Source organism: Filicampus tigris, chromosome 19 (assembly GCF_054856515.1).
Source record: "Filicampus tigris isolate MCC_2025a chromosome 19, RoL_Ftig_1.0, whole genome shotgun sequence".
Taxonomy (NCBI): Eukaryota; Metazoa; Chordata; class Actinopteri; order Syngnathiformes; family Syngnathidae; genus Filicampus; species Filicampus tigris.
The window spans coordinates 3,453,098-3,480,355 of record NC_141235.1 but is presented as its reverse complement, the minus strand read 5'-3'; the positions used below and the strand labels follow the sequence as shown (position 1 = coordinate 3,480,355).

General features: G+C 44.9%; 3 protein-coding genes across 4 annotated transcripts; 1 reads left to right on the top strand and 2 right to left on the bottom strand.

The window, feature by feature from the left end:
- Positions 1-425: 425 nt before the first annotated feature.
- pde6c (phosphodiesterase 6C, cGMP-specific, cone, alpha prime) lies at positions 426-11,646 on the bottom strand. Its single transcript, XM_086015949.1, has 22 exons — positions 10,861-11,646; positions 9,949-10,101; positions 9,776-9,865; positions 8,978-9,118; positions 8,811-8,885; positions 8,658-8,722; positions 8,137-8,203; positions 7,849-7,896; positions 7,518-7,667; positions 6,921-7,064; positions 6,762-6,827; positions 5,806-5,961; positions 5,461-5,568; positions 4,843-4,952; positions 4,651-4,738; positions 4,468-4,568; positions 3,821-3,928; positions 3,449-3,512; positions 2,729-2,803; positions 2,555-2,638; positions 1,902-2,055; positions 426-1,530 (listed from the first exon to the last, which is right to left on the bottom strand). Exons 1-22 carry the CDS (start codon positions 11,326-11,328, stop codon positions 1,487-1,489), a joined length of 2,559 nt encoding a protein of 852 aa, XP_085872075.1. The 5' UTR covers positions 11,329-11,646; the 3' UTR covers positions 426-1,486.
- Positions 11,647-14,781: 3,135 nt separating this feature from the next.
- rbp4 (retinol binding protein 4, plasma) lies at positions 14,782-17,508 on the top strand. The gene is made up of 6 exons (XM_086015953.1): positions 14,782-14,920; positions 15,087-15,195; positions 15,285-15,421; positions 15,498-15,604; positions 16,547-16,759; positions 16,881-17,508. Exons 2-6 carry the CDS (start codon positions 15,094-15,096, stop codon positions 16,901-16,903), a joined length of 582 nt encoding a protein of 193 aa, XP_085872079.1. The 5' UTR covers positions 14,782-14,920; positions 15,087-15,093; the 3' UTR covers positions 16,904-17,508.
- On the bottom strand, positions 17,204-24,350 carry cep55l (centrosomal protein 55 like). Of its 2 annotated transcripts, none has more exons than XM_086015952.1 (11): positions 24,144-24,350; positions 23,512-23,730; positions 23,291-23,398; positions 22,802-22,957; positions 20,771-20,824; positions 20,393-20,692; positions 20,112-20,305; positions 19,904-20,027; positions 19,735-19,806; positions 18,960-19,085; positions 17,204-18,814 (listed from the first exon to the last, which is right to left on the bottom strand). In XM_086015952.1, the coding sequence occupies exons 2-11, from the start codon at positions 23,698-23,700 to the stop codon at positions 18,602-18,604; spliced, it is 1,536 nt and encodes a 511-aa protein (XP_085872078.1). In that variant the 5' UTR covers positions 23,701-23,730; positions 24,144-24,350; the 3' UTR covers positions 17,204-18,601. The 2 variants fall into 2 exon arrangements, with proteins under 2 accessions (XP_085872078.1, XP_085872077.1); XM_086015951.1 differs by having other exon boundaries at positions 23,512-23,733; positions 24,144-24,345.
- Between the last annotated feature and the right edge of the window lie 2,908 nt (positions 24,351-27,258).

Below are 27,258 nucleotides of genomic sequence, written 5' to 3'. Positions count from 1 at the left end.
ATTAAAACATTTTAAAGAGTTACAACAAATGGTTCCTTGCAAGAAAACCATTGGTGCCCTTTTGCACAGTACTGTACATTTTAGTATTTTTAAAATGGGAGCATTTCCTGTGCTTGAGTTTTCTCACTATATCTCAGAACAACAACAGTGTTGCTTTACGGGATGTCGGACACGACCAGACAGTGTCGAATCGGGCGGGGGGGGGACGGGATCGGAAACAATCCGCTGATCCTCTTTCCTGCCAGGCTCATCCAGCTTTGGAGCCTCTAAGATCCCTGCACGATATGCGACCTAAGACGAAACGCTTGTTTCTGCTAAGCCCTGACGGGTGGGGTGTGGGGTGAGGGGTGAGGGGTGAGGGTTTGCCTCATTCTTTGTCCAACCTTGACGTGTCCCAGTGCGTGTGATGAAGTGACACCTACAACTCCATGCAGCTGTTTTATTTGTCGTTAATCATATGACATGTACATACATAAAGTAAGAGGTCATTTCATATGTGAAACAGTAAAGATTCCTAACGTCTGGTAGGAGGGGGACATGGGAGTGGGGGTGATGGGGACTTATGTCATTTCGGGTGAATGCCGCTTTGGCTCCTCAAGAAGCACAGGGAAATGTTTCCAGGGAGGTTTAAAGCTCCCCTGATTGGATTAGGGACATTTGATTGATGCCTCATTGATTAGAGGTGAAAACATTGTGTAAGAAGAGGAAGAGGAGGAGGACTTTGGGAAAGTGCAGGGCGACCCAGTTCCAGCATCCAGGCAGGGATTGCGCCACGGAAACCGGACTTTGACATGATCAATAACGCTATGCATGTGTCATATCATCAACATGACATATTGATAAGGCCTGGCTAATAACGCAGTTAGACCCCCTATGGGATTCCCGCTATCTCTTTTCATATACAGTCGATGCAAAAAGTGCTTTTTACATCTATATATATATATATGGATTTTTGCCATCTAAATCATATCTCATCATAGATAGATAGATCACAATATATTTTTTGTTTTGGTACAGCATATGTCATTGCTGTATGTTGTATGTTAAAAGGGGGAGCTTGCAAACCGATGTACAAGATTTCACATCTTCTCAGCGGGTGCATTTGTCTTCCTATTGGACTACTTTTAGTTGACATTTCCCAACAAAGCGAAGGCGTCGCCACGCCTCATCCGCCAGTGCAACTACACCACGTGCTAATTGGCTAGCAAGCATAAACAGGATAACGTCCGCGGATGCTCTCCGAAGAAATAGACGAGGTTTCCCCTGAGAAAAATTATTCCATCGTTTTGTCCTTAAAGTTCTCCCATTGTTCATCATCGTTTTCGGATTCTTGCCTCCTTGGGATGCTAATCCAGATGGAACTAGGTGAGACTAAAAAAGTGGTCCAGACCAGACCGGGTAACCAGGAAGAACTACTTGTATAGATCCAATAAGAAGGCTGAACCAGTCCAGCTGTAGTCCGTATCCGAGTGTTGCGATGAAGAATTTAGCAGATTGTGCACGTTTTTGACTTCCCATCACCACCACCAGCTAGGCAACAAAAAAGGAAGAAAACCAAATAAAGGTTTTAAAGAAATTCTTTTTCAATAACATTGTCCAACAATTATGATGCTTTTATCACAATGTTAGAACTATTTTATATGGTACATTAAGGAAATGCTAATAGACTATAGACCCATAAAATGATGCAATATTTCTGTCCTAAATTCCAATTTTTGCCTAATAATATGGCTTGTCTCATTAATATACTGCTTGTATATGGAAAACGTTAGAATACAGGTGAGAATTTGGATATTTTAAGATTTTTTTTCCCCATTTTCCGCAAATAAATGCTCTAAATGTCTGTATTTGGAAGAATAAAACCAAAATGTTCATGTAAATGTCTGCCAAGAGGCCGCTACCTCTCCGGGCTTCCTCCTCCTCCAGTTTCTTCTTCTCGTCCTCGATGGCCTTCATCTTGGCGTTGTACACCTCGGCCTGCTCGTTCCAGTGGCTGCGGTTGTTGTTGAGGCCGTCAAACATGGGCGTGATCTCCTTGTGGAAGCGGGAAAACTCCTGACAATACGGACGAAGAAATGGCTTTGAGTTCATGTCCAGTGGACCGCTGCAGCCTCCCCCCCCACCACCACTCGTTTGCAGTCTTGTACAAATACTTTGGTGATTGACAAACGGCCAAAGGGAAAATTCCTGCAAAGGCCAACAGGTTCAAGTGTGTGGTGTTTTTCAACCAACTGCCATCCTACTTTGACTAACCTGAGCACAAAATGCCGATTACTAATGTGTAGGAGGATGTCATACGAGATGCAAAAGAAAATCAACAAGGGAGAATACAAAATTGAAAACAATAACAACACTAACAATCTAGTTGCGATGATGGAACCAAAATAACTGGTTGCAAAAACATCGCATTGGCTATTGGCTTCTTGGTGTGTTTGAATTCCAGATTGGGTGGGAGTGCTGAGCCTCCCCACCAACTTGTTGTGCAAAGAGCTTTTCTGCCTTCTATCACGGCCTTATCGCAACACAGCGCCTATGCTGCTAATTAACTCATTACCTTGTACACAAACGAGCACACAAAGTCAATGAAGCCGCACTGCATCTTGGGAAGCTGCTCGGCGCAGTTCCTGTCCATCATGGGCTGGAAATCACACAAAGAGCTATTTTTATTTGAGAAAAAAAAGGTAAAAAAAAAACAAAATAAATAAATGGGGTAAAATTGGACACCTACAATTGGTTGTTGGTCCAAAACCGTCCTCTCCAAATCTCCTTGTTCCCAGAATTCGGCAGCGACCATCAGTGCCACCTGGAAACACACAAAAGAGTGACACTGATGTCTTAAAAACATCCTTTTGCAAAATGTTATTGCAAGGGAAGCACATTTTCATTTCTTCGCTAATTCAAAAGTCTTTTTTTTATGTTTCATTTGATGTTTTTCTGTCACCCTTCCCTGTCCCTTTTCTGCCTTGTGGGGGCAGCAGAGAAATTGCAGCCCTGCAAATCCTGCCTAGCAACAAGTGACAGCAGAAGCGTGATGTGACGTGAAATCTAGATGAACCTCGCACATTTTCATTTGTTTGGTAATAGAAATAAACAAGTGTTTTTGTTTGTTTGTTAACTTATTTATTTTTTAAAAGTTGACGTGTTTTATGTTTTTCTGCCACCTTTCCTTGTCCTTTGTCCGGTTTGCGGGGCAGCAGTCCATGAAAGTCTACAGTCCCCCAAATTCTGCCTAGCAACAACTCCTGTCGTTGTCATGTCCAAATTACTTTTGCCCAAATGCTGAGTATGAACTGAGTTTTTCTTCGAGGGCAAAATAGAAATCCAATTCTCTCTCCTATGTGCTCCATACTTGTGTGTTCATACCGCGTCGTCTTGCCTCCAGCCCTGAGATAGCATATTATTTCCCTTATAAAGCAACAGGTGATGGCAGGCTGCGAAGTCCACCCACCTTGCTCTGCACTTCCCACGGTTTGGTGATGGCTGACAGGTCACAGCCGGTCATCATCATGGCCCTAGAGGTGCGAGAGGAAAAAAAAAGATACAGTACACGGTCTATATTTAACAGGGGTGTCGAACTCCGGTCCTCGAGGGCCGCTGTCCTGCCTGTTTGCCATCTCTCCCTGCTGCAACACACCTGTTTCAAATGATCAGCTCATCAGCAAGTTCTGCACGAGCCTGATGCCGATCGTTTGAATCAGGTGTGTTGGACGAGGAAACCTCTAAGACATGCAAGAGGGCGGCCCCCCGAGGATTGGAGTTTGACACCTCTGGATGATGCATGAGGCGTGAAAAAAACAGAAGCGCGCCACGTGCTCCTTACATGACGATTTCCTTTCTGGTGGCATTGTTGGATACGAAGGCCGTGGCCTCCTTTTCATCCGCCATTGGCTCGGTGGCGTTCACAATGTTTTGGAACATGGTTCTCTTTCTGCGGGACGCACACACACACACGCTCAGTGACTGTTTCATTTATCAGTGTTGTCTGATTTTGTGATGCATTCCTGGTTTGGCAAAGAAAAAGAAATGATTTTGTGTGCCTTAACCCCCCCAAAATTCGGAAAAAAAAAAAAAAAACGAAAAACACTGATACACATTCAATATACATTTTACATGAAATTTGGGAGGCTGGGGAAAAAAATCCTGCAAAATATAACAAAATATTGAAAAAAAATTTGGGAAAAAAAATCGTGGTCGACAGAAGTCGACTTTGTCAAAAATATTCCAGATGTATTCCCTGTGTCACTGTTGGATCACTATTTAACATACTAAAATGCAAATTCCAAAAATTAATTTAAAAAATGTATAATTTAAAAAAAAAAAAAAAAAAAGAAAAAGGCCACCATACGTGTTTTCCTTAAAAAAAAAAAAAGACTATTGCCCAACCCTTGAACAGATAAACCCAAAAACTAAATTCCGAATATTCTGCCTAGCAACAAGCCACTCCTTCTAACAACTACCGCAACGCACTTGAAGTAAAGCGCCAGATCAGTCGCGATGATGCAGACGTCAAACAAGTGCTGCACCGTCTCAAACTGGCGCTTCTGAAGGTTGCAGAAGATGTTCAAACTCTGCAAAAGACAAAACCAAAACGGGTCGGATCCTAAAAGGAACGAACGAACGTCGGCCTGCTGTGAGAAAAACGCCTCGCACCTCCTCGCCCATGAGAGTCTTGCTGTACTCCAAGTGGTGCCTCTCCATGATGGACGAGCCGTGAAGTTTGGCCAGAGGAGATGCGCTCCTACACGGGAGGGGGGAAAAAAAAACAAAAAACAAAGCAATCACATAACAGTGACTCACAAACGAGTTAAACACACACACACACAGTGACATGTTTGGACTTGCTTGGTCTGGTAGAGGTTGTTTGTGCCTCTGTGGTCGATGTCGTGGCAGAAAGCGGCAGCCACCATGGCGAAGGCATCCAGGTCCGAGTAGTATTTCCTCAGTTTCCCTGTCTGCAAAAAAAGGAACGAGTGCATTGTCATCAATTGGCCTGAAATGTATCCATTCAAAACAAATCATAAAACACTTTTATCCCAGCTATCGGTGCTAGCGATGTTTAGTGACAGGCAGAAAAACAGCAGCAGTCGGTCGACGGCACAAAATTGGCCTCTTCATCCAATTTTGGTGACATTTTTGTCTCGTGGTATGCTGTGAGATTTGGGGGAAATGTAAATATGTGCTTTGGGAATACACGTATATATAATGATACAATACAAAAGTTGCGAGCTTTCATAGGTCAAACTTAAAACCCCCCAAAAAACGAAAATAGCTCATGTGCTACAAAAAAAAAATATATATATATATATATATATATATATATATATATATAGCATAAAAAACATGTTAGGGACTTATAAAGTCATCTCTGATCAAACTTTGCTGTTGCCCAGTGCTTGGTTCAAAGACATCACATGAGGCCAGCGTGTCAATTTCCACTCGCAGTGTGGGCGGTGTTGCTACCTGGAGCAGGCAGAACATGGTGTGGCCCACGTTGAAGCCGTGCCGCCAGTTGTGGTAGGTGATGGAGCGGTAGCCCTTGCGAACCGTGTACATCCAGCGGGTCAGCGTCTGATGGAGGACACAAAACGATGGCTTTGACGCGTACACGTGAACTTCATGCCTCCTTCCCCCCGCCCCACAAAGGAAGACGGATGATTTCCATCCCTGCTTTGTGTTGGATAATTCACTCGGAGAACCGGGAGAAAGAACGAGAGCCGCGCTAACAACGAACAGCAAAGTGACACCGTCGGGACCCGGAGAGTGAACATCAAAGGCGGCGACGAGGACAATACGGCGATCACTCACCTCTGCGGGAACTTTGAACTTCTCCACGACCCCGAGCTCAAAGAAGATGCGAATGCCGGCCTTGATGAGGTCGAACTCGGAGACGGGGAAGTCGCTGAAGGCGAACGAGTACAAGTTCTCGCCGTTGACGTTGTCGGCCATCGGGCACGTCGCTCTCTGCACGCAAAACAGGGCGTTCGCCAGTGTTGTTATAATCGAATCATGCAAATCTCGACTGTGTTTGTTTCGCCATTAAAATGTCCATCGATAAAATGCCGAGACTTGGTGCAGTCTTAATGTCCGCCCCCTTGACACTCCTTTAAACAATCCATTCATCCGTCCATCATCTTTCCATCCATCTCTCCATCTACCCTTCTATCCATTTATCCATCCACCCACTCAAATTTCCATAGACGCTCTTTTCTTTCCCCCTTTGATAGTTCTACTGTTGCAAAATGAAATCTAGTCAATTCACTGATCCACCTTTTTGCCTTTTTGTCTGTCCATGCATCCATAAAGAGTTCTCTGTTTCGAAAGTCTCATTCAACTACCATCAACTCTGTTTCCATCAACTCATTCTTACCACCTGAGGATCTATAAAATTGCCATAGACAAAAGTCGAAGTAGTAAGAGAGTCATCTTTCCTAAATGGGCTGCTACAAGATGAAAATGGTATTTAATCAATTTCTTTTGATCTTTCCGACCTTTCAATCCATCTTTCCATCCAGCTGTACATCCATCCAGCCATCTATCTATCTATCCACCCGTCCAATTTAATTGAACCAGGCTAGATAATCATCTCTGCCAATCCAACCGTTTGTCTGCTAGTCCTTCCATTCAAATTTCCATAGACAAAAAGTGGAGATTCAGAACAATCTTCTTTAACCCTCCATACTCCTGTTGTTACGTCATGGGAATCTCCTTCAGCCAGTCTAATCATCCATCCATCCATCCATCCATCCATCCGCCAGTCTTACCAATAATTTGTACATCTCCTTTTGGTCGCAGTCCTCCGGCTCACTATTGAACTTTTCTTTGGTGTTCTGGGTATCGAGAGGAAAGAAACCAATCGATGACTACACTTTAATGTTCAGGCCTGTGTATTGACGGTGCGATACGGAGCGGAGGTTCTTTACCAGGATGGACTGTAGCTCGTCGGTGGTGCACGTGGTCTGGTACATGAGCATCTCCTGGGCGATGTCTTTCCTGTGCTCCATGTGGTTGAGTTTGTCGTAAGTGTCGCAGTTGAGCACGGACCAGCCAAGGAACTGGGTCAGCGCCTGCGGAGCGCACAGTGCAGGATGTCAAACCTTTGTGAAAACAAAACTTTGGAAAAAGGCCCGGAGCAGAGGAAAAACGGCAAATAAAGATGAAGGAAGAGGATGTGAGGGAGCGACTGATGTATCACCAACTCATCTAATTGCCTCATTAATTAAAAGTCATTACCCAAATGAGTGGCAAATCTGTTTAGATACTTTCCCCTCCACTGATAAAAGGGGACGCTAATGTGCAAGCACGCGCAATTTCAATTCACGCAGACCTCTTCCTAATTGATGTGCTCATTGTGTGAAATGAGATTAAAAATACATTGAAAAGCACAATGGCGCCTGGTAATATTGTGACAAATGAAGCTTTCAATGGGACTGTACGAAAATGGAATGTGGGCGAATACGTTTCTCCAAAATGAACACAGACGCAGCCCTGAATTGAATTCTGAGAGGCGGCCGACCGACCTCGGTGATTTGCTCGTCGCATTCGTCGAAGGGCTTGCCGTCTTTCCTGTTGAAGAAAGTGGCAATGCCCACGATTTCTTCCTTTTTGTTGACGATGGGCAGAGACAGCACGTTCTTGATCACGAAACCCGTCTCGTCCACCGCCTCTTTCTGGGGACGGCAAACACACACAAACGCAAACGTTAGAGGAACGAGCTGGATCCAACATTGTATTCGGTATTCACTCTTTGAGCATTCACCGATACATCAAGCACTTTTGATTTATAAAACTGGCATTGGCCGGATACCGATCCCTGGTATCGGTACTCGCCCATCCCTTCCTAATCCGCACCTGAAAAGTGAAGAAGTCATCCGCGGCCACGTTCATCATGTTGCAAATCTGCGAGAAAAAAAAAGTAAAATAATTTGCGAGTAAATTGAAACAAGATCATTCTAATCTCACTTATATATACTTTGTCTGACATTCTTTGGCTCTACAAAGCTTGTGGGGAAACAACGCTTTTATTGTCTGTGTCACAAGTTTGGTGACGTTTGCAATGGGCAGCACCACTCCGTCCTCACTCTACTTTAAACTCAACGTTGACATCGTTGCTAATTGACGTGTGTGGTGGGGACCTACAAAGCCGTTCTCTGCCACGTAGGTGGGAAGTCCGCTAACCAAAGCCCAGTGATCTGCAGGAGGACCACTGAAAGAAACAAAACAAAGCACACGCTTGAAATGTGACTTCAAATACCGCACACGGCCGTGTCAGTTAGAGCCTCGAACAGATGAATTCATTTTCTCTTATTTCCTATTGGGAGAATTTATTATGGATAAGAACAAATGGACCTCAGTTAAAATTGTCGACCTCCACACAGAATCCTCAATAAATTAGTTTGTCCGTCAGTTTGCAAGACTGCGAAAAACATCTACAAAGGGCCAAGGAAGAACCCGTTTCGTTTTTGCTGCACTTTTGCGCTAACAACTTCTTTTGTTCATGTCTGACTGAATAATGGGACAAATTAATTAATGTTGAAACTCAGCATGAAGGGGGGCTAAGCCACCTTGGGACCGTTTGGCCTTGGAGGACGTCAGCACTAAATTGATGGATTGTATGGTGCAGGTGCCGTGTGCAATTATGTGAGGTTGGTTCCACTCACGGTATGACTTTAATTTCCTCCTTGCCCTCAAGGAGGTAGTCGATGATCTTGTAAAAGATGACCTCCTACGTTTGGGGGGGGGGGGGGGGGAAACATATTGAAGAGCATGCGGGTCAAAAGAAGCAATAAGCATCTTTGAGAAGAGTTTGGTACCCTTCCGTCTGGCGTCTTGGGGCCTTTATAAGGTTCCACGTCTCCCAGTTTCACCGGCCATTCGTCGTAGAATTCCTAATCGAAGCGAGCAGAGCGAGTTGAGGGTTGTAATGGGACGCTAAGTCGAGGCGTCAAACACGCGGTCTGGGGTGTTCTTCAAGACCAACCTTCTCTTTGGTCATGTCCAGGAGGCCCACTGAGTATCGTTCGCAGTTCAAGTAGATCCTCACGGTGTAGAGAGCTTTGTGGAACTGTCTCTCAATGTCGGTCAACTCTTCAAAAACTTTACTGGCTGACCAGAGCAGCACCTGGACATGGCGGGAGGAAGCAAAAATATTTTTGGAGAGCGTCAATCAGGGGCGGAGCCATGGGGGTGGGGGGGCCTGGGTGTGCACAGGCCCACCCAGGCTGACAGGCTGCCCACCCAGTGAGATTCATGAAAAAAATATCTTTTTTTCATTTATGATTGAATTCTTTTTTAATTTGCGTTTTGTTGTGTTTTTATTTGATTGAATATTAAGAAAGGCATAACTGTGGTTGTCTAAGGAAGATTTGAACTTGATATTGTTCCGTTTGTCATTTTATTTGAATATACGATGTGTCGGGACAGGAGGATTGTGCTCAGTGAGAGAAATATTCAGGCCCACCCAGATTTTTCCAGGCCCACCCATTAGCCACGTTCTGGCTCCGCCCCTGCCGTCAATGCATTTTAGTAGACCGCATTCCAGCATGTTCGTCTTGCTTTTGCTTTTTAGAGACACTTTTTTTTTTTTTCTGTGTCTGTCGTCGAACAAAAACGTTCTTCTTTTTAGAGACGGTTCCCAATAATTTGATCCCTAGGTGTCATCTCTTAGCTTGCCTAACGATTCCGCGAAAAAAAGAACGGTTAAAAACAGACATTCTTGAACCGATTGTTGGAAATTTTGCTGAGCAAGTCGACGGCGACGCCTCTCTGTGTTGTTCACCTGACTCCTCCTGGACTCCACGTTGAACATGTAGGTGGTGTGATGCTGCAGGGCGATGACGTGAGCGAAGGTCATGTACTTGTGGAAGAGCTGAGGAGCGCGTCGGACAGATTAGAGCCGTTGGATTAAAGCTCCGAAAATGTTTTTGCGGCCATGGTATCATTTGACAGTACCGCTTCATCCTCGGGTGTGAAGTGAGCCGCTCCGATCTTGTTGAGTGCCGTGACCACCCCGATGCACTCCTTGTCAGCCATGAGGGGGTACGTGAGCATGCATTTGGTCTTGTAGCCCGTCTGCTTGTCCACAAAGTCGCAGAATTTTTTATTCTGGGAGAAGAGCAGAACATTTGACATCAGTTCAGTTACCCATTCCATCCCGTGTGCTTTAATTTCGGACGTTACACAATTCCCCCACTGCCAAGTCCACATTGATCACTGCGGTTTCTACGATTCTCCTGCAAAATTAATCTCATCTTGCTTGCGTTCATAAATAAACGCAGATTAGTCGCCGTGTCAGTAATCAACCTTGATGACAGACAACACTGAATGATGAGCCCGGAATTAATCACAGCTTTTAATTACTTTTTACCGGAAATCAGGGCTGCTCTGATTGTATAATGTCCTTTGAGTAATGATGAAGTATGAGGCAGGCAGCAGTAAAAAGTCATTTAATGCTTCATATTTTCTTTTTGACAAATTGAGGCATCACCATATTTTTGTCCTAAATAAATTAAACCGTCCGAGGATGCTTTTGGACCCGAGCTTCCTTTTTATAGCCCGTTTAAGAGCATTAGCGAGACAAACACATTAAGCACGTCTGCATGTTGCGAGAAGAGATGTGATATTTTTCCAGCGATTACACAATTTTTAATTCATTAAGTATAAAAGTCCAAACTATCAATGTGCGTTTGGGATTTGATCCAAAAGTATCGATACAAGAGCTTGATATCAGAGGATACGATTCATCACAATATGGATCATTTGGCCCACCGCGTTCAAACGTTACATCATTTTCGTGATGCACTCGCAGTCTTCGAACCTGACCGAACGCTGGTTGGCCCGCGCCGTTCATTTCCAACTCCTCACCTGGGAGACGTCAGGAACATTTTGGGGCTTTTTGGAGGAGGCGGTAAAGCCCACAATGCCCATCTCCAGCGGGAACACGATCTCGGTCTGGGGGTGCACCAGGTTGGTCTCGTATTTGGACGTCGGGGTGACGTCGAAGAGGGACGTGGCCAGCTCGGGGATCCCGTTGCGGGACCTGCACAGGTAAAAGCTGAGCCGGTCGGCCTGCAGGATGAGGGCCAGCCGCTGCAGCACCTTGTGCAGCGGCTCCTCCACCGTGCCTTGATTTTGCAAGGCCTGCAACAGCTCGAAGATGATGGCGGCCTCCTGCACCGAATTGACATCCTTGAAGGAGGCTGTGTCCTTCACCTGGACGCTCGCCGAGAAGGCGGCGGTGAGGGCTTCCGCCCGCACTTTCTTATCAAAGTACTCTTTGGCAAACTGCGGGTTGTTGTCCAGATATTTCTCCACGCTGTCTTTATCTGCCATTCTTACAACTCTTTCAAACGTCGTACTCTCCTACTGAAACATCACCTGTGAGGGAAGTTTCCCCCAAAAAAAAAAAAAAAAGGAAAGGAAAAAGTCCAACAGGGGCGAGCGCATCCTCCTCCGCGGTGCCGAACGGGAATCACTGACAGTGTCCCGGGACGCACCACGGCTTAGAGACTGAAAGGATCAAAGTGGCCGCTAATTAATGTGACGTCATGCCATTAAAAGCCCTGCTCTAAGCGTCCTTAACCCCGGCAAATCCCAGCACTGATCATTTTATATCTGGCCGCGCTGCCCGTGTGCAGGAGGAGAGGCGGTTCAGGTGGGATGCATCCACAATGGGATGGCATTTACACTCAGGATGAAGAAAAGGCCCTGCCCGTGACGCAATGTGCCATGTGACAGCTCAACTAGCGGCGTCTGGATGTTCAACAACCTGCACATGATGTGGAATAAAGACATTTACAAGAGCATACATATAGTTTACAGTTAAACACTAGTATTAGCAACATGACACGATTGGCCCAAAACGCTGAGGCGGGTTGGAATGGCCACATCAACCTGCGTACAACGCACCAAGAATTTTAAGGTTTTTTTGGGGGTTTTTTTTTTGTTATAGAGGATTTTAGAGGAGCTTGAAGTGCTCATTCCATTTTTTTTAATTCCACAAAGATGGCAGCCACTTGTCACATAGGAGTACACAGAACATGAATACAAACCAAAAAGGAAGGTATCATCTTTGGGGTCCAGTCATTGGTAATTAGTTCACATTTTGAGCAGCTACCTACCACAATTTTTCAAATGCTAGCTCATTAAAAATTTTCCTGAGGCTGACAGCACGCACGACATTTTTAGTATCACTTTGATAATAATGACTCAGAGGTTGCACAATTCTGAAAACAAATCTAACCTGAGGAATTCAGCGCTGTCAAAGATGTTGAGTTATGCACAGGAACGTTTTTTTTTCTCTTTTTTTTTTTTAAATATATAATTTGTCATGTAAAGTGTCCAGCTTGTAAGTACAGCTACAAGAGTGCCTAACTGCACTTGAACAACTTCTTTCCCGAGATTGTGTTCATAAAGTTCTTTAAAATTGAACTCGTCTCAAACTCATGATGAGACCTGCAGCTCAGTGGACTTCATTTTAGCCAACACAGAATGCTTGTGTGTTTTATTTTTAACATTTCAGATACACTGCCGTAACAGTTAATGTTACACAATGAGATGGATGAGGTTTATTACGCATCATAATTTGTCTTAAGTGACTCTTCCTTTGACTTGTATAACACTGAGCAATGTCTATTGTTGCTTAAAATAGCGCCTCTACAGTTAATAAAGGTTTAATGACGCACAGAGTATGAAGTGCCTGCCACCGCTCACTGTGGCGTAGCCTCACAATTCGCAGATCCTCCCTGTAATGAAGTCATCATGGAAGTCCCCGTCCTCCAAGTTTAAATTGGCCAATTAATCGGACTTGGGGCGTCTGAGACCTAAACAAAGATGGCTGGCTATTATTAACCCGCCCTCTGGGGCGTCTGCTTAGCTTGTTGGCTGCCTGGCAAGACAAGTAAGTGGCGCCTCTCTCTTTCTTCATTTGTTCCGTAGGCGGAGATTAAGGTGAGCTTACCCCGGGGAGAGCTACACAAGTTGCGGGGGCGGATGTGAGGAATGCGGCAAGTAAATTAGACGCGTAGGAATTGGTGGCATGAGGTGTTAAATACATGAAGATGCACCACAATCCTGTTGTCTGGGTTCTTGGACACTATCCTAAATGTTCTGCCACCAGTGCTGGGCGAGTTCCATCACAAATATCATCGTGAATAGTTTGGTCAAAATTATTTTGTCAAATAATCATAATTAATGAAACTTTTGTATATTTTAAACATTTTTTTTTCAAAAATATGTTCTATGCAGGCCAACTAGTTGAAACAAGGCATTCTGATTAATATTGCATTTGTGGAATAAGAGTTAATCCACTCCTTTTTAGCCATCTCAGGAGGCGGCCATTTTGTCACTTCTGTCGACTGAAAATGACATCACAACTGCTCAGGGCTCAGGTAACGACCAATCACGGCTCAGCTTCAGAAAACAGGTCAGCCCAGAGCAGTTGTGATGTCATTTTCAGTCGACAGAAGTGACAAAATGGCCGCCCCCGGAGATGGCTAAAAACGGGTGGATTTTGCTGCTTAACTCATATTCCACAAACGCATTATTCATCAGAATGCCACGTTTCAACATATTCTTGAAAAAAATGTGTTTGGGTTGTTAGGTGATATAAAAGATGCTGTAATCACTGACATCTGCCACTGAAAAGCCAGCTAATAACACTGAAGCCAAGATGGAAGGCGGGGCGTACGCCTGAAACCCAAGTCACAGCGAGAGGAGTAATGACCAGAGAAAACAAAGTCTGGAGCTTGTATATCGTTACTCAATATTTTCGTAACATGTTAACCACAATGTTGGAAACGTTCTGATTATAAATAAAAAAAACAACAACTCTCCAATGCAAAGCATGATTAACTCCCTAAAGGACGGTATGTCGGATTTACAGCCAAGTTGATACATTGCATTGCCTAAGATCATTCCCCCGATGAAAAGTATATATCACGTCCAGGCCAACGCTTACGATTGTGAAATGTAGCGCTTGCCTTTGGACGCGTTCCAGCAGCTATTCATTTTACGGAAAATCGGCACGGAGCCCAAGGGTTATGAAGGCCGCAGATGTTTTTTTTTTTTTTTGCTGTACCGTGTTCTTCTTATTTAAGAGTCAGCAGACGGGTGATATTGCAACACATCCCGTTAAATATGGATTGAAAAATGAAAGGAATTTGAGCAGGATGAGGCATGTGGTTTTGGGGCGCTGTTATCTGTTGTTTACACAAGATGAGATTGACTTATTCAACCGATTTCAACCTGTTTGATAATTTTACCTGACAGTAAGGTCAAAGCTGGTACACAACAACCCCAAATCAACATTGACTAAACCTGCTGTCATCTGGCCGATTACACTTCAAAACGACTTCATTGACTGCTGTGAATTCACTGTTTGCGTTACAAGATGCAATTACCTCCCTTTCAACACTAATTATTTTCAGATGCAAGTGGACCGTTGCGCTCCGCCTGTCATCCACAAAAACAGCGGCTCTAATTTAATCAAGTCAACAGAAGTCGCCATAAAGAGTGCCGTAAAGTAAAACGGACTGAAAGCTTTATATTAGCGTGCAGGACTATTTGTTTTTAAAACATGCTATAAAGGTAAATCAATATTGTATGGGACTGCCTGTGCGTTGCACTTTACATGTTTTTTGTTTTTTTCCCCCCCCCTCAGATGTGCCTGCTTGCCGCTGCTGGGGGGAGGGGGGGGGGGGTGTTTTCATAAGATGAGATAAGGCTGAACCTGAAAAACACTTCTGGCTGAAAGTTAACCGAGGCGTGCAGTCATGTCAATTTTGGTCCAATGGAAGGCGAGCTTTTTGGGCGCGCAGCGTAGGGGAGGTTCAGGTCTGCGAGAGTCATTATGCAACTGCAGCCAACAGTATAAAAGCCCCTCGGCGGACCTCATCTGCGGGAGCTGACTTCATCTGTTTGCAAGGTACGTATTGATCACATCTCTGCACTCTTGTCTTAACTGGACCCTGGACGCAAATGATTACCACTTTTGAAACTTTTGACAGACGCAATTAGGAGGTCCTTGGCTGAAATGTCACAAAGTTAACTGGTAATCCATCTTCTGTCCTCCCACTGGTCGTCTTGTTTAGAACCAGAATGCTGCGATACGTGGTGCCCCTGTGTTTCCTGGCCCTGGCTTGGGCACAGGACTGCCAAGTGGCCAACATTCAGGTCATGCAGAATTTCGACAGGACCAGGGTGAGTTGCAAGGTTATGTAATTATTCTTGGATCGGGTGGCTAGCGTCGTTGACCGGGTCCAGAGCGCCGCGTGTTGGTTTGCCCGCAGTACGCAGGGATGTGGTACGCCGTCGCAAAGAAGGACCCCGAGGGTTTGTTCCTCATCGACAACATCGTGGCCCAGTTCACCGTCGCAGAAGACGGCACGATGACCGCCACTGCTCGGGGCAGAGTCAACATTCTCAAGTGAGTTGACCGGCCACATCCCATCTCGGTCACCGTGCCGACTGCAATGTCCAACGTCTCTCTGTTTGGACTCTAGCAACTGGAATTTGTGCGCCGACATGCTCGCCACCTTCGAGCAAACCGCCGACCCTGCTAAACTTAGGATGAAATATTGGGGAGCGGCATCCTACCTGCAGACTGGAAGTAAGTTTTGGAATTGGACTAAAACAATTGGAAATAGATAAAGCATTACTTGAATGTATACTTCACACGTATGACCAGGTTGCTAGATTTGTCTCTGTAAACTGAGAGTGAAGGAGTGTAATTCGATTATTCAATCGGATCAAATTAAATGCTGATAAGGAGAACCAATGTAAAGCTCGACACATCCAATACATGGTTGGTAGGAAAGGTCAAACATGATATACTAATCACTTTTGGACCTTGAAGTCACATCAAGTACAATGATATGCATCAGTGGGTTGCGGACTTCAACTGTTAGCAACTAATCAATAGCAAAAAAAAAAAAAATAAACCGACCCAAGGTTTTTCTTTGTTTGCTGAGATTTATTTGTATAGATGGTGACCCTGCCCCTGGCAAAGTTAGTCCGATCTGATCTAATCAAATGCTGATATGTAGGAGAACCGATGTAAAAATCACATTTTTCAACAGGGTCAGGGTTTAAGGATGACCACATCCAGGAGCAAATTATGGCATTTTGGTTTCGTCAAGTCCTATCGAGGGCTTTGACATGCACTGATAAGTTATGGACCTTGACTACTACCCAAGCCAAGTCTTGCCTCTGCATCATGTTAACTTTTCTTTGTTTCTTCATTAGCAGCGTGTTTTTCACAAAACCGTCTCCTCCCATCGTTGAGCCATTCCGATGGGACTCAAATGCTCACTAAGAGAATCAATGCTAGTCCCTTGCTAGGGTTCACCAAATCCATTAGCAATTTATGCGTTTTTGGCAATCCCGTCCTTTAGAATTGAATCAGATCGCGAACCAATGTCATTTTTTAACATGGCTGGTGTGCAAGGTATGTCAAGACTGCGTCCGAGCGTCGCCGGTGTGGACTCCACATTTTTAGCGTTGACCCTAACGGCATTCTTTGCCTCGTTCGCGCTTACCCCCTCCCTTCCAGATGACGACCACTGGGTCATCGACACAGACTACGACAACTACGCCGTCCATTACTCCTGCCGACTCATCGACGCCGACGGCAGCTGTCTGGACAGCTACTCCTTCATCTTCTCCAGACACATCACGGGTCTGAGGCCGGAGGACGTGAACAGAGTAGCCGTGAAGAAGAACGAACTGTGCCTGCTGGGCAAGTACAGACGCGTCACGCACAACGGTGAGACAACTGCGCTGGATCCGTTCCAGCCGGACCGATGGGGGTCTATTCTGGGCTCGGCTTTTCAAAGATTCAGCATGTTTGAGAATTCACGCTGCCTTTTTCTGTCTTTGCCTCACAGAGTTCTGTACCGACACAAGTTGATCTAGTCCCACTCAGGGACTCTCTTATTGAAGCACCCACCGGAGGGATTGTGCAACCCCCCCCCCGCCCGGCCCACAACTCCCTTGACTTCCTCTGTTTAAACGGACGACAGCCCATTCCTTCTTCGAAACAAAACGGGGAAAATGTCACGCGTCGCATTTCCTGAAATCTGATGTCACCAAATGTCTTTAAACGTTACCCTCTGTCGCTTAAAGCTTCTTCCTATCACGTATAGATGGGAGTTGCTCTATTGCGGTAAGCAAGCGCGTCGACTTATGAGAAAGCCAATGTTAGAAAATATTTTTATATATACAGGTATATATAATATAGTTTGTTTTTCAAGTGAGGCTGAGCTCTCAGCAGGAGCACACCTCTGGAAGAGTCTACCTGCCATGTTTACAAGTGAAGAGGAAAAAAAACTGGTTTAAAAAAAAATAAAAAATCACTGGCATTGCTTTTACACTCTCCATGTACACAAATAGACCCTGTTAATAATCTTTCATGGATATATTAAGTCATGGGCTTGGTATTATACACCATCAATTGTTTTGATTTTATTCTGCGTACTTGATGTAGTTTTGTGAAATAAAACATTCATACTGTTGGCTCATTCACTTTTTATTGCGCTGAAATATTTATTCAAGTTGCAAGGTGCAAATAAGAAATTCATGCCTTCGCCTTTGGACCCGATCGAAAAGTTTTCGTTTGAATCTTTTATCACAGCGCGCAGCTCGACTCAATGAAGCTGGTGCCAGCTACTCAGTAATTGGACAAAGCATCACAGCGGGTCACTATGGAAACAAGTAGGACAAAAACAAGTAAATCAGGAAGTCCAAATATAATTGGAAAAGAGTGTACAGTATTTTTTTTTTTTTATTATCGGAAAGTCCACAGAGATCTTATGAAGTAGCTTCACGCTTTTACTGCAAATTTTGTACAGTACAGGAAGCAAAAGTAACATGATTAGATGGCTTGAACACAATGGGATGAAAATGACCCCCCCCCCAAAAAAATCCCAACAGCCTAAAGAGTCACATTGCCGAGGGGGCGGGAACACAGACACCTTTCCCTCGACGGAGCGGACTAATCCGTTGCCTTAAATAGTTTAGTACAGGGAATTAACTCAATGCAATCTTGTTGCGGCCTTGCAGACATGACAAGTCAAGGTGGAGATGGAATAAAAAAACCAGAAGACAGCAATGTCTCACCAGAGCATATGAAGGTCCGCTTGAGAAAGTGGTTGACCGCCGCCTACTCAAATTTCCCAAAAAAAAGCACTCTGAATAAAAATGATGTTGCACGTGCTGAACAAAATAAAAGTGATTTAAAAAGGCTGCGGGCATATACACAAAGTACGTTTTGTCCCTTGATACAAAAGGATATCCATAATCACACATTGCTTGGAATGATAAAATCCCTTAATAAGTTTAAAAAGAGCAAAATATGTCTGAACTTGAAAAAGTAACTAGCTCACTGGAAAACCACCCAAAAGAATAAATATGACATAAAACACAAGCACAAGTCGCCTGAAGCAGGAAGTCCCCAAAAACCAAATATGGAGAAAACAGACGGTTCCCATTTGAAGATCAGATCAATCTTTCGCATTTAAAGACCAAAAAGCGGGTTTGTTGATTTTGAAATTGTCTGATTTCCCCGTCTCACGTGTCATTCGATAACGGGATGGGAGGACCGTGGGCGTCAAGCCAAGCAGAAGTCGATGTGGGCCAGCAGCTCCCGGTGGCGGCTGGTGGGGTAGTGAGCTCGGCACCGGGGGCACTCCAGGAAGCTCTCGTCCAGGAGGCTGCCCGCTTTGGAGGGCGACGTGGGCGAGCGCGGGTCGTCCAGGCTGAGGCGCTCCACGTCCGGCCGGTTGTAAGAGCCGGGCTCGGAAAAACGGCTGCTGGGCGGCTTCTGAGAGGACAACGGAAGCAAGGCGGCTCAAAAGCCAAGATAGGATGCGGTCCAGTTGTGTCAAATTGCTGTTCGATGAAGAGTCAAGCGGGTGGCGTTTCTTTGGTCCGTATAAAGCGAATCAAGCTGAAAACGAAAAACTTACGGCCGACTCCAGTTTGGCAATCTGATCACGCGCCTTGCGGAGCTCCTTGAGGACTTTGTGAAGCTGGTGCTGCACGCTCTGACGGTCCATCTTCTCGTTTTCAAAGTCTTTGACGGAGAGCTGGATCTTCGAGACGGAACAGACGAGAAGCCTTCGTAAACTCTGGACTAAAAAAGGGCGAACCGAAATGCACGTTTCGCTGGAAACGTGGGGCAGAACGTCTTTTGATGGATGGTGCGTCGCGCATAGAGTCCCTTCAGGTGGTACGGTATCAGTTCCATCGCAAAATGAGGCAAACCGTGGACCATATCAAACCGGGTCAAGAACGCGCCATCGTGCTGATCTCTTAAACGGGAACGTTACAATAAAACGAAATGTTATCGGTTGTTTTTTAAAATTTTTTTTTTGCAAGGCCGCGGGAGTGCGCAACAAATGATTGTCTGATTCGACGCTCAGAATTGCACTCATTGCTAATCGCCATGACGTATTGTTCGTGTTTGTTGTACCTTGTACAGTGGATCATTTGTGTTAATTTTATCAGAGATTTTTCACCACAAAATTATAAGAATACAGTACCTGGAACAAGTAATAAGCGATAAATAACAAAACCTACAACGAGAATTGTACCGAGGACGACTCCACAGACCTGACACACAATGGGACATAACGCGCTTCGGCAGGTGCTCCTGTTTTTGGTTAGCAACAAAAGTCTTTCCTCCATTTGTGAAGCGATACGGTGTACATAAATACGTGTCATGGTTTGTTTCAGTGTCACCTGCTGCTCCAGCGCCGCTATCCTCCTCTGCTCTTCATTTTGGCTCAGAAGAGACTTCTGCAGCAGGTTGACCTGTCAGGTTGGAGTCCACATTTCAGCGGACATTTGCAAATTGTGCTCGATTTAAAGACGCCCGCGTGCGTGTCTGTGAGTAAAGGACGTCTATCACTTGGTGCAGAAGTTCGGCAGATCGCTTCCTCTCCTCTTCCAGTCTGAGGTCCAGGCTCTCCAGTTCGGCTCTCATCCGGTCGGCCCGCTCCGAAGAGACCTGCCTCTCCTCGGAAACTGCACGCCTGCATTGAATCACGAACGCGCGTCAATATTTTCGCCGTGATGTCACCTGTGCTTTCGGGTGGCTTTGCCTTCAAGCGCGGCACCTGCTACTGAGCCGCTCCGTCTGCATCTGCAGCCTGGCCTCCTCCAGCTCTTTGGCCCGCTCCTTGTACTTCCTCTGCAGGGACGACAGCTCGTCGCACTTGTCGTCCAAGCGCCGCTGCAGCGCCGCCATCTCCTCCTGCAGCCGGGCGACGCGCTCCGTCTGACGCTGCAGCTCGGCCTGACTTTTGCCGCCCTGCGCAGGGAAGCCGAAAGCCGTTCGGGTGATGCGTATGCGTGGAGAAAGACAGCCGAAAAATCAAACCCAATCACGGGTGTGCACCTGCTCCTTCTGCGCGAGGAGCTCCTGCTGGGCTCTGGCCAGCTGATCTTTCTGCTCGTCCAGTTGTTTTCGCGAGGCCAACGTGGACTGCTCGGAGCGGCCCTTGAGCTGCGCTTCCTTCTCCGAGGAGTCAGAAGCAGCCTCTTGCGCGGCGGCGGCGGGGGCGGCGGCGGAAGTCGAGTCCCGCTGCTTGGCCTGGGCCAGCTGTTGCTCCAGCCCCTGCGTGCGGGCGAGGACCGACTGGACGAAGGCCTCTCGCTGCTGGTCGTACGCAAGCCACTGCTGGTTCTTCTCCAGGGCCTTGGCGGAGACACTTCACACTTGTACTTCTTTCCCCTTGGGCGCACACGTTAGCCACCAACCTGGGCGGTTACTCACATCTCTCAGCTGATCCTGTACCAGGGCCAAGTCTGAAGAGGACGCCTGCCCGTTCTAAGCACACAGAGGCAAAGAAGAAAGTGACAAAGGCATGACGCGGGTGGATGATCAAAAGTGGCACAGACTTATTTTGTCCAATTACTTTTGTCCACATAGTGTACATTATAGTACAGCTAAATAAATACTGTAAATGAAGCCTCTCTGTAAAATGATCCAAGGTAGTTTTTAGTTGTCATCAACAGTTGCCTCATCACTGATACCCTCGTGGTGAAAGGATGATAAGGGGGAAAAAAATGATGCCGAGCTGCTTTGCCGCACCCTATTTTTGCTCAGTTTATGATTTTCGTTTGACTTCTGAACACTTGACTTTCCATGAACTTTAAAGGTCAACTCAATCTTCTCTGTATCAGTTCCCCGCACGGTAATAAGGAAAGTCAGACAGCAGTGCATATTCGCGGCACTGTCATGACCCCACGGCATTCCCCACGAGGCCGCTTCCTGAGCCCCACCTTTGCGGCCTGCACGTCTGTTCCATGCCGACGTCTAACAAAAAAAAAAAATTAATAAAAAAAATGTTAACGGCACTGTCACAACAGGCGGTATCTAAATGATCGCGAGCATGGTGAGCTTGTCAACTTTTGCCGAGCTGGTATTTAAAAAAAAAAAAAGAGAAAAAAAAAAACACGCAGGCACGCTAAGCCAGCTAATAGCTTTTGCACATCCAGGAAGGACGGGTGGGTGTCGGGGTGGGTGGGGCAGATTATTTCTTCAGGGGGTTAATCCTGCAACCTGGAGAGAGGTGAACATTCCGAGAAAATAAATCGATGCGCTACTTTCACACCTCCTGTAATAGTATTAATAAACTAGCGTGTGTTTGGAATTACACGCCATCAACTACGGCGTCCTGTAAAAGTGGTTTGCCATGTTGTAGTTGTTTGAATGTGCAGTAAGTAAACGTTATCAAGTGGTGTTCAAAAACTTACATGGTAGGATTACTGCCTAACCACAATTCAGTTGTAATTAACTTTTTAGTACAAAACATTTCTTGTGCATCATGTTACAGTGGCTTACATGTGCTTCATTTTTGATGAACGTGACTCAACTGCCTTTTAATGTCAAGATGGTGGCGCTTGGTGCAAAAAGTTTGAGAAGATTTTCAAGGGACCCACTGACGCTTAACACACAATTGTGGAAATGCTCCACAAGTAGCAGATGTTGAAGGCAATATTTTTCACACCCTGGGGGCACTTTCATCCCCAAAAACAAAATCTTAAAAACTTTAGTACGAGAATCACATTTTTTTTTTTTTTTGGGCCTTGCATGAAGTTGGAAATCATTAGTAGCTGTTTTTACCCTCCACAGAGGGGGTGTTGTGCTGTTTCAAACCCCAGCCTGAGTCATAAAGCACACACCTCCTGCCCACTTAGAACCTGACAAAAATCAAACATGACAAACGCAACAAAGCAGAGACACTGATGCGTTGTAATGTCGCCTGGCTTCACGCTGAGCTGTGTCTTGTGGGCGATGCCAATGTTGATGTTTTGACAGACACTTTCCAGGCTGACGGGGAGATTACGTCAACGCCAGCATAGGTCAAACGGTTCCACCTAGCGGTCAGAGCTATAAGTGCAATTGCTGTCAATTGAATTTAGTTGGACACTTATTATTCACTGCCATTGACAAATCGTATGTTAGTCTTAATTGTAAATTGTGAAAACAAAAAACGGCTTGGGTGCAGGACCTTGCAGTCTGTCATGAATATTCATCCGCATGAAGGGATGAATAAACTTACAGATGTATCACACAGTATCTCTCTTCATTTTTCCTCCCCCAATATCTATTTTAGAACGAGAGATGAAAATTAATTAAATTAATCAAGTCTCAGACTGAGCCACCGCCTGATTAGTTATCAAAATTGAATTTGCTCTAATCTAAAGTAACCTTCGTGTAATAAATTGAAAAATACCATTTGGGAAAAACATGCAGATAACGCCAAAAAGGATTCCCGATGTTGTTAAAGGATCAACATACCGCCGCTTGCGTCTCCAGGGACTGACAGCGGGCGGAAACCGTGGCCAGCTTGTTCTTCAGGCTCTCCGTTTCCTGCGACAGATTGTGGACGTGAAGGTCCCTCTGCTCCGCATCCTTGCGCCGCTGCTCCAGCTGCGACTGCAGCGCCGCCACCACCTGCACATTTCACGAGAAGCCGTCAAAGATCTGTTGTATCGGTCTACAATAAAGCTGTGCCGAAACTAACACAATAATACCACTTTCCCAACCTGGCTGAAATAATTTACAGGCATGTGGAATGGGAGTCATTAGTAGATAATTCTATTTAAATGTACAAGCAATCACATATTAACAGCACTTCTGAACAATATCCATCAAAAAAGGCAATTTTGCTTCAAACCTATTCATCTACTGATGGGGTTGAAAACATTTCAGTTTGTGACTCTTGTTAAGCGGAACTCATCCATGTTTTTGCACAATACCGAGCTGCAAGTTTCCCTTGATACGTGCCTCTCCCCCTTTAGCTGCCAGCTGCTGCCTCACAGTTTCCAACTCTTGCTCCTTGACCAGCAACTGTTGATTGTTCCTCTCGCGAAGAGTCTCCAGCGAAACGATCCTCTGCAAAACAGCAACACGCAGCACAAAAGGGGAGATTGAAGCAGTCAATCATGTCACACCCCTGAGTGAATTATGCCGATTGCTCAGACGTCCCCACACATCTCGGCCCTCACTTCTAGCAGCTTGCTTTTGTCAGAGTCAGGCGGCCTGATGTGTCGTTTGGCCAGCTCGTCAATCTTCCTCCTGAGATGCGCGTTCTCCTTCTTGACTCGCTCCACTTCCGCCTCGGTTTTGGAGGCAGAGTTGCCGGATTTGAAGCCCAGTTTGGCGACGATGGAGTCCTTTGCCCCTTTGGATGTCATGCTGGTTCTTTCTTACTTACAGGAAATGGACTACTAAGACAGGAGACGGGGTTAATTCAGCCTTGACACACTGTAAATGAACTTAAAGTAGACTATTAACAGTGGAAGGCTCTTTTTAAAAGGAATTAAGTGAGCCTCATTTAATATATTACAATTTTTTATCTGAAAATACATTTAAAGCATGCGCTCAATCACTCATTTTACAATTACACACATCACAAGGACTTGTCTTATTATTACTTTTATTTTATTCAAAAGCCAAATAAACATGCTATTCCACACTTTTTAGCATTGGTCGAACGCCCAAACAAGACGGCATCTGTCATCCGACAGCAAACTAACGTTGACTTGCATCATAACCGGTTGAAAAGTCGCCTTGCACTTTAACATTATATTCACATCAAATGCTGTTTATTTTCAAAAGCATACACAAATATACTCACGGAGGGGCAGAAGAGTGGCTTTTTTGTCCTAACAGTCCGCCAGTGTCTTTGTTTACGGCTTCCTGAAACGCCTCACGCTTCCTCAAATTTGAAATACAGCGCCATGACGTCACTTCCGCAACGAGGTCCGGGCGGAAGCGTTTGCTTCCTTTTGAAGGATGACGTCGCTCAGTGCGCACGTGCAGAAAACATCAGCGCTGTTCTTTATATGGACATATACTGTATATAAATATATATATTTTTAGACATTTTAAGAAACTATGTCTAGCTTAGCTTTTATAATCATACGACTGTGAACCTTACGTCTAATTGCGTCTTTTCAGCTGTTTTCCAGTGACAAATATAAATATAAATTATATATAAATATAAATTTATATATATAGTTTTATGTTAATTTAATGTGTGTTAATTTATGATGAACACTTGTGTACTATGGCCTTTTTATTGTTTATTATTTATTGTTTATTGTTCTGTAAAGTGCTTTGTTACAGCATGCGCTATATAAATAAAATTGTATTGTATTGTATTGTCTAGTAATGTCTAACACCGTTGCAAGTCAACATGGGCTGGAGGCTGCTCAGAATGAAGCACACAAAAATCTGGCACGGTAGCTGTTTCTTGTGGCTCTCATTCATCATTGTCAATGCCTCATTTATTTAGTTTAAGATTTTAGCTAAAAGTCGTCAGTGCAGTTAACACTAGAACTGAAATAATGGAAAACAGAAATTTAAATGTCAAATAAAAAAAATTAAAATTGTTGGGAAACAAAACAGTCTTGGCAAAGGTTAACACTCCAGGACAAATTAAATGTATGATCGTGAATTACACGTTAAAAGTGCTATCGCCGCACACTGTTTTTCTGCGATTCATCACAATAATGACCTTGCTGTAAACAAAACGGAAACATTATCAGCGTTGTAGCAGCGACAATTGATTGTCGACCATGCAGGACACTGCAAGGGAGGAGAACAACAAGGGCCCATTTTTCGCTCTTTAATTTGGATCGTCTGTTTTTGATGAATTTGTGGGAGGGAACACTTTGCCTCAGCTAGACGTGCAATGCATTTCAATAATGCTTGAACCTAAAATTGCAAAATGTGACTTTTGCATCCTTGTGGCGGGCGGCGGTGCTTCATTAATTTATGCAAAAATGAAAATAATAATAATAATAATAATGATGCATATGAGTGAGGTGATGTACACACTTGGGCATGCAGCTCAATTCCAATGTAAAGATTTTTTTTCCACTGAAAAAGCAGCCGGCGAAAAACGCACAAGGAGACAGCAGGTTTGTGACCTCATTAAGGGAAGAACCAGTTGCATACGCTCTATTCATTATAGCGTATGGAAGAAAGCATATCCGTCCAACAAATCATCATTATCCATCTGTGGGGTATGTCTTCTTTCAGTGGAGTTCATGGCAAAACAAATGCCTGTGTGAGCAGTACAAAAGCAGTATATATATCCACAGAGCCTGCTCACTTCTCTGAGGTGGAAAAGAGTCTTTTCTGGTTCAGAGGATTTTGTTGTTTCATTTTCTCTCTTTTGCACTTCACTGTTGTGGGATTCAGATTTCATTGCATTGCCTTTTTGTTTTTCCGCATCGAATGCAAATGTGGAAAAAATAAAGTTATCTGCCTGTCATAGAATGTAAAATCATCACTACACTGTGCTTTCCTGACCACTTGATGTAATTTCTGAAATACAGTCAGGGGCGTTACCAAAAGAGGGGGTGGGGGGGTGTGGGGGGGTTGGGTACACCCATAGACACACTCTGGTCTGAAAGTGGTATCGAACATCCTGAATTAAAAGTCACATGGGTTGTCAATTACTCGCGTCTTACTTGGGCCCTGTCCACCGCCAATAAATAGTTTTTCCGTGATGCTCTTCTGGACATGTTCAGTTCAGTACTCTTAGGTAAAATAGACTTATAAAATAATCTTATGTTTGGTATCAGGCAATTGTTAATAGTATATGAACTCTACATCCACCTCATAACTCAAGTGTTCTTTGATGACCAAAATAGCAGCTGAGTCTCACCATGCTAAGCACCAACCGCTATCTAGCCTTGAGGCTAACGTTAGGCAAAGTCAATGCCGTTTTAGCTAATGTGAGTCAAGCTGTCGACTTTTCCTGGTCATTAGGTGAAGCGCTCAGTTTTATTTCCGCTCGTCTTCGCACACAGGTAGGCATTGAGAGATGTCAGAATTTTGTAGGGAGCGAATTGTGGGTCCTCCCAGTATGACAGTGTTGGTGCAATTCCAATTTTCGTGCTAACAAAGGGTTGAGCTAGTCCCACCATCTAATACTATAGGGTGCTGCCTAATTAGTCTCCTTCCAAAGTTTCTGTAAACTCCATTCTTGATGGTTTGTCAACCTTTAGTCCAATCCCCCACGAATTACAAAATGGTTTGAGACAGTTACAGTGCTGACCTGTCATGTGGCGGAGTGAGGTCGTACAATTTGTTCCGGGACCACCAAAGAGGCCGTCTGCTGTCTAACCGAGCAGACCGACCGAGCAGAGTCACTCCTGTCAGACTGCAACTGCAAAATGGCTCCCTTGAGGATCTCTCTCGTCGAGCTGATTAAAGGTACAGCAGCGACACAACAGCATGACAAGTCACACGTCACCGCTCTGAATTTAGAAGGGAACCTGTGAAAGTGACTAGAAACGAATGAGACTGTATGACATTCTGGGGATTTTTTTTTTTTTAATTTCACCATCTGTTTCTTGGTGATTCACTAAGTTGGCAGAATCGCAGCCTCCTAACGAGAGCTGGCGGGGTAGTGTTTGTGTATGTGTGTGCGTGGAAGGGGGACGGGTTTTGTCTTGGCTGGTGGATCAGTCTCATGGTGAGTTGTGTCAGCACCATCGCCGAAAACGGCTCCACCGCTTGGCAGGAGACCGCATGCCGACCGGCGCCGTTGTCAGAATGGCCTCATTCCCATTATAGCTGGCTTTCTGCTGACCTTTGAACGCCCAACAGCAATTTTTAGTCTGGCGGCTTGGCACTGAGGTCATGCCCTTAAAAAGGGACTCAGACCGATTCGTTACCAAACCTCACGGCCACATGACAATTTTACGCCATATACTGGAGCTTCTAGGCAGAGTTCA

Excerpts from the sequence above, each read along its gene's own strand:
- cep55l (XM_086015952.1), bottom strand. The coding sequence starts at position 23,700 with ATGACATCCAAAGGGGCAAAGGACTCCATCGTCGCCAAACTGGGCTTC. Across the intron at positions 23,399-23,511 it reads ACAAAAGCAAGCTGCTAGAA|AGGATCGTTTCGCTGGAGAC; the intron begins GTGAGGGCCGAG and ends GCTGTTTTGCAG. Across the intron at positions 20,028-20,111 it reads ACGGAGCGGCTCAGTAGCAG|GCGTGCAGTTTCCGAGGAGA; the intron begins GTGCCGCGCTTG and ends GATTCAATGCAG.
- rbp4 (XM_086015953.1), top strand. The coding sequence starts at position 15,094 with ATGCTGCGATACGTGGTGCCCCTGTGTTTCCTGGCCCTGGCTTGGGCA. Across the intron at positions 15,196-15,284 it reads AGAATTTCGACAGGACCAGG|TACGCAGGGATGTGGTACGC; the intron begins GTGAGTTGCAAG and ends GTTTGCCCGCAG. Across the intron at positions 16,760-16,880 it reads CAGACGCGTCACGCACAACG|AGTTCTGTACCGACACAAGT; the intron begins GTGAGACAACTG and ends TTTGCCTCACAG.
- pde6c (XM_086015949.1), bottom strand. The coding sequence starts at position 11,328 with ATGGCAGATAAAGACAGCGTGGAGAAATATCTGGACAACAACCCGCAG. Across the intron at positions 2,639-2,728 it reads TTTTGGACCAACAACCAATT|CCCATGATGGACAGGAACTG; the intron begins GTAGGTGTCCAA and ends TGTGATTTCCAG. Across the intron at positions 1,531-1,901 it reads GGAGGAGGAAGCCCGGAGAG|CTGGTGGTGGTGATGGGAAG; the intron begins GTAGCGGCCTCT and ends TTTGTTGCCTAG.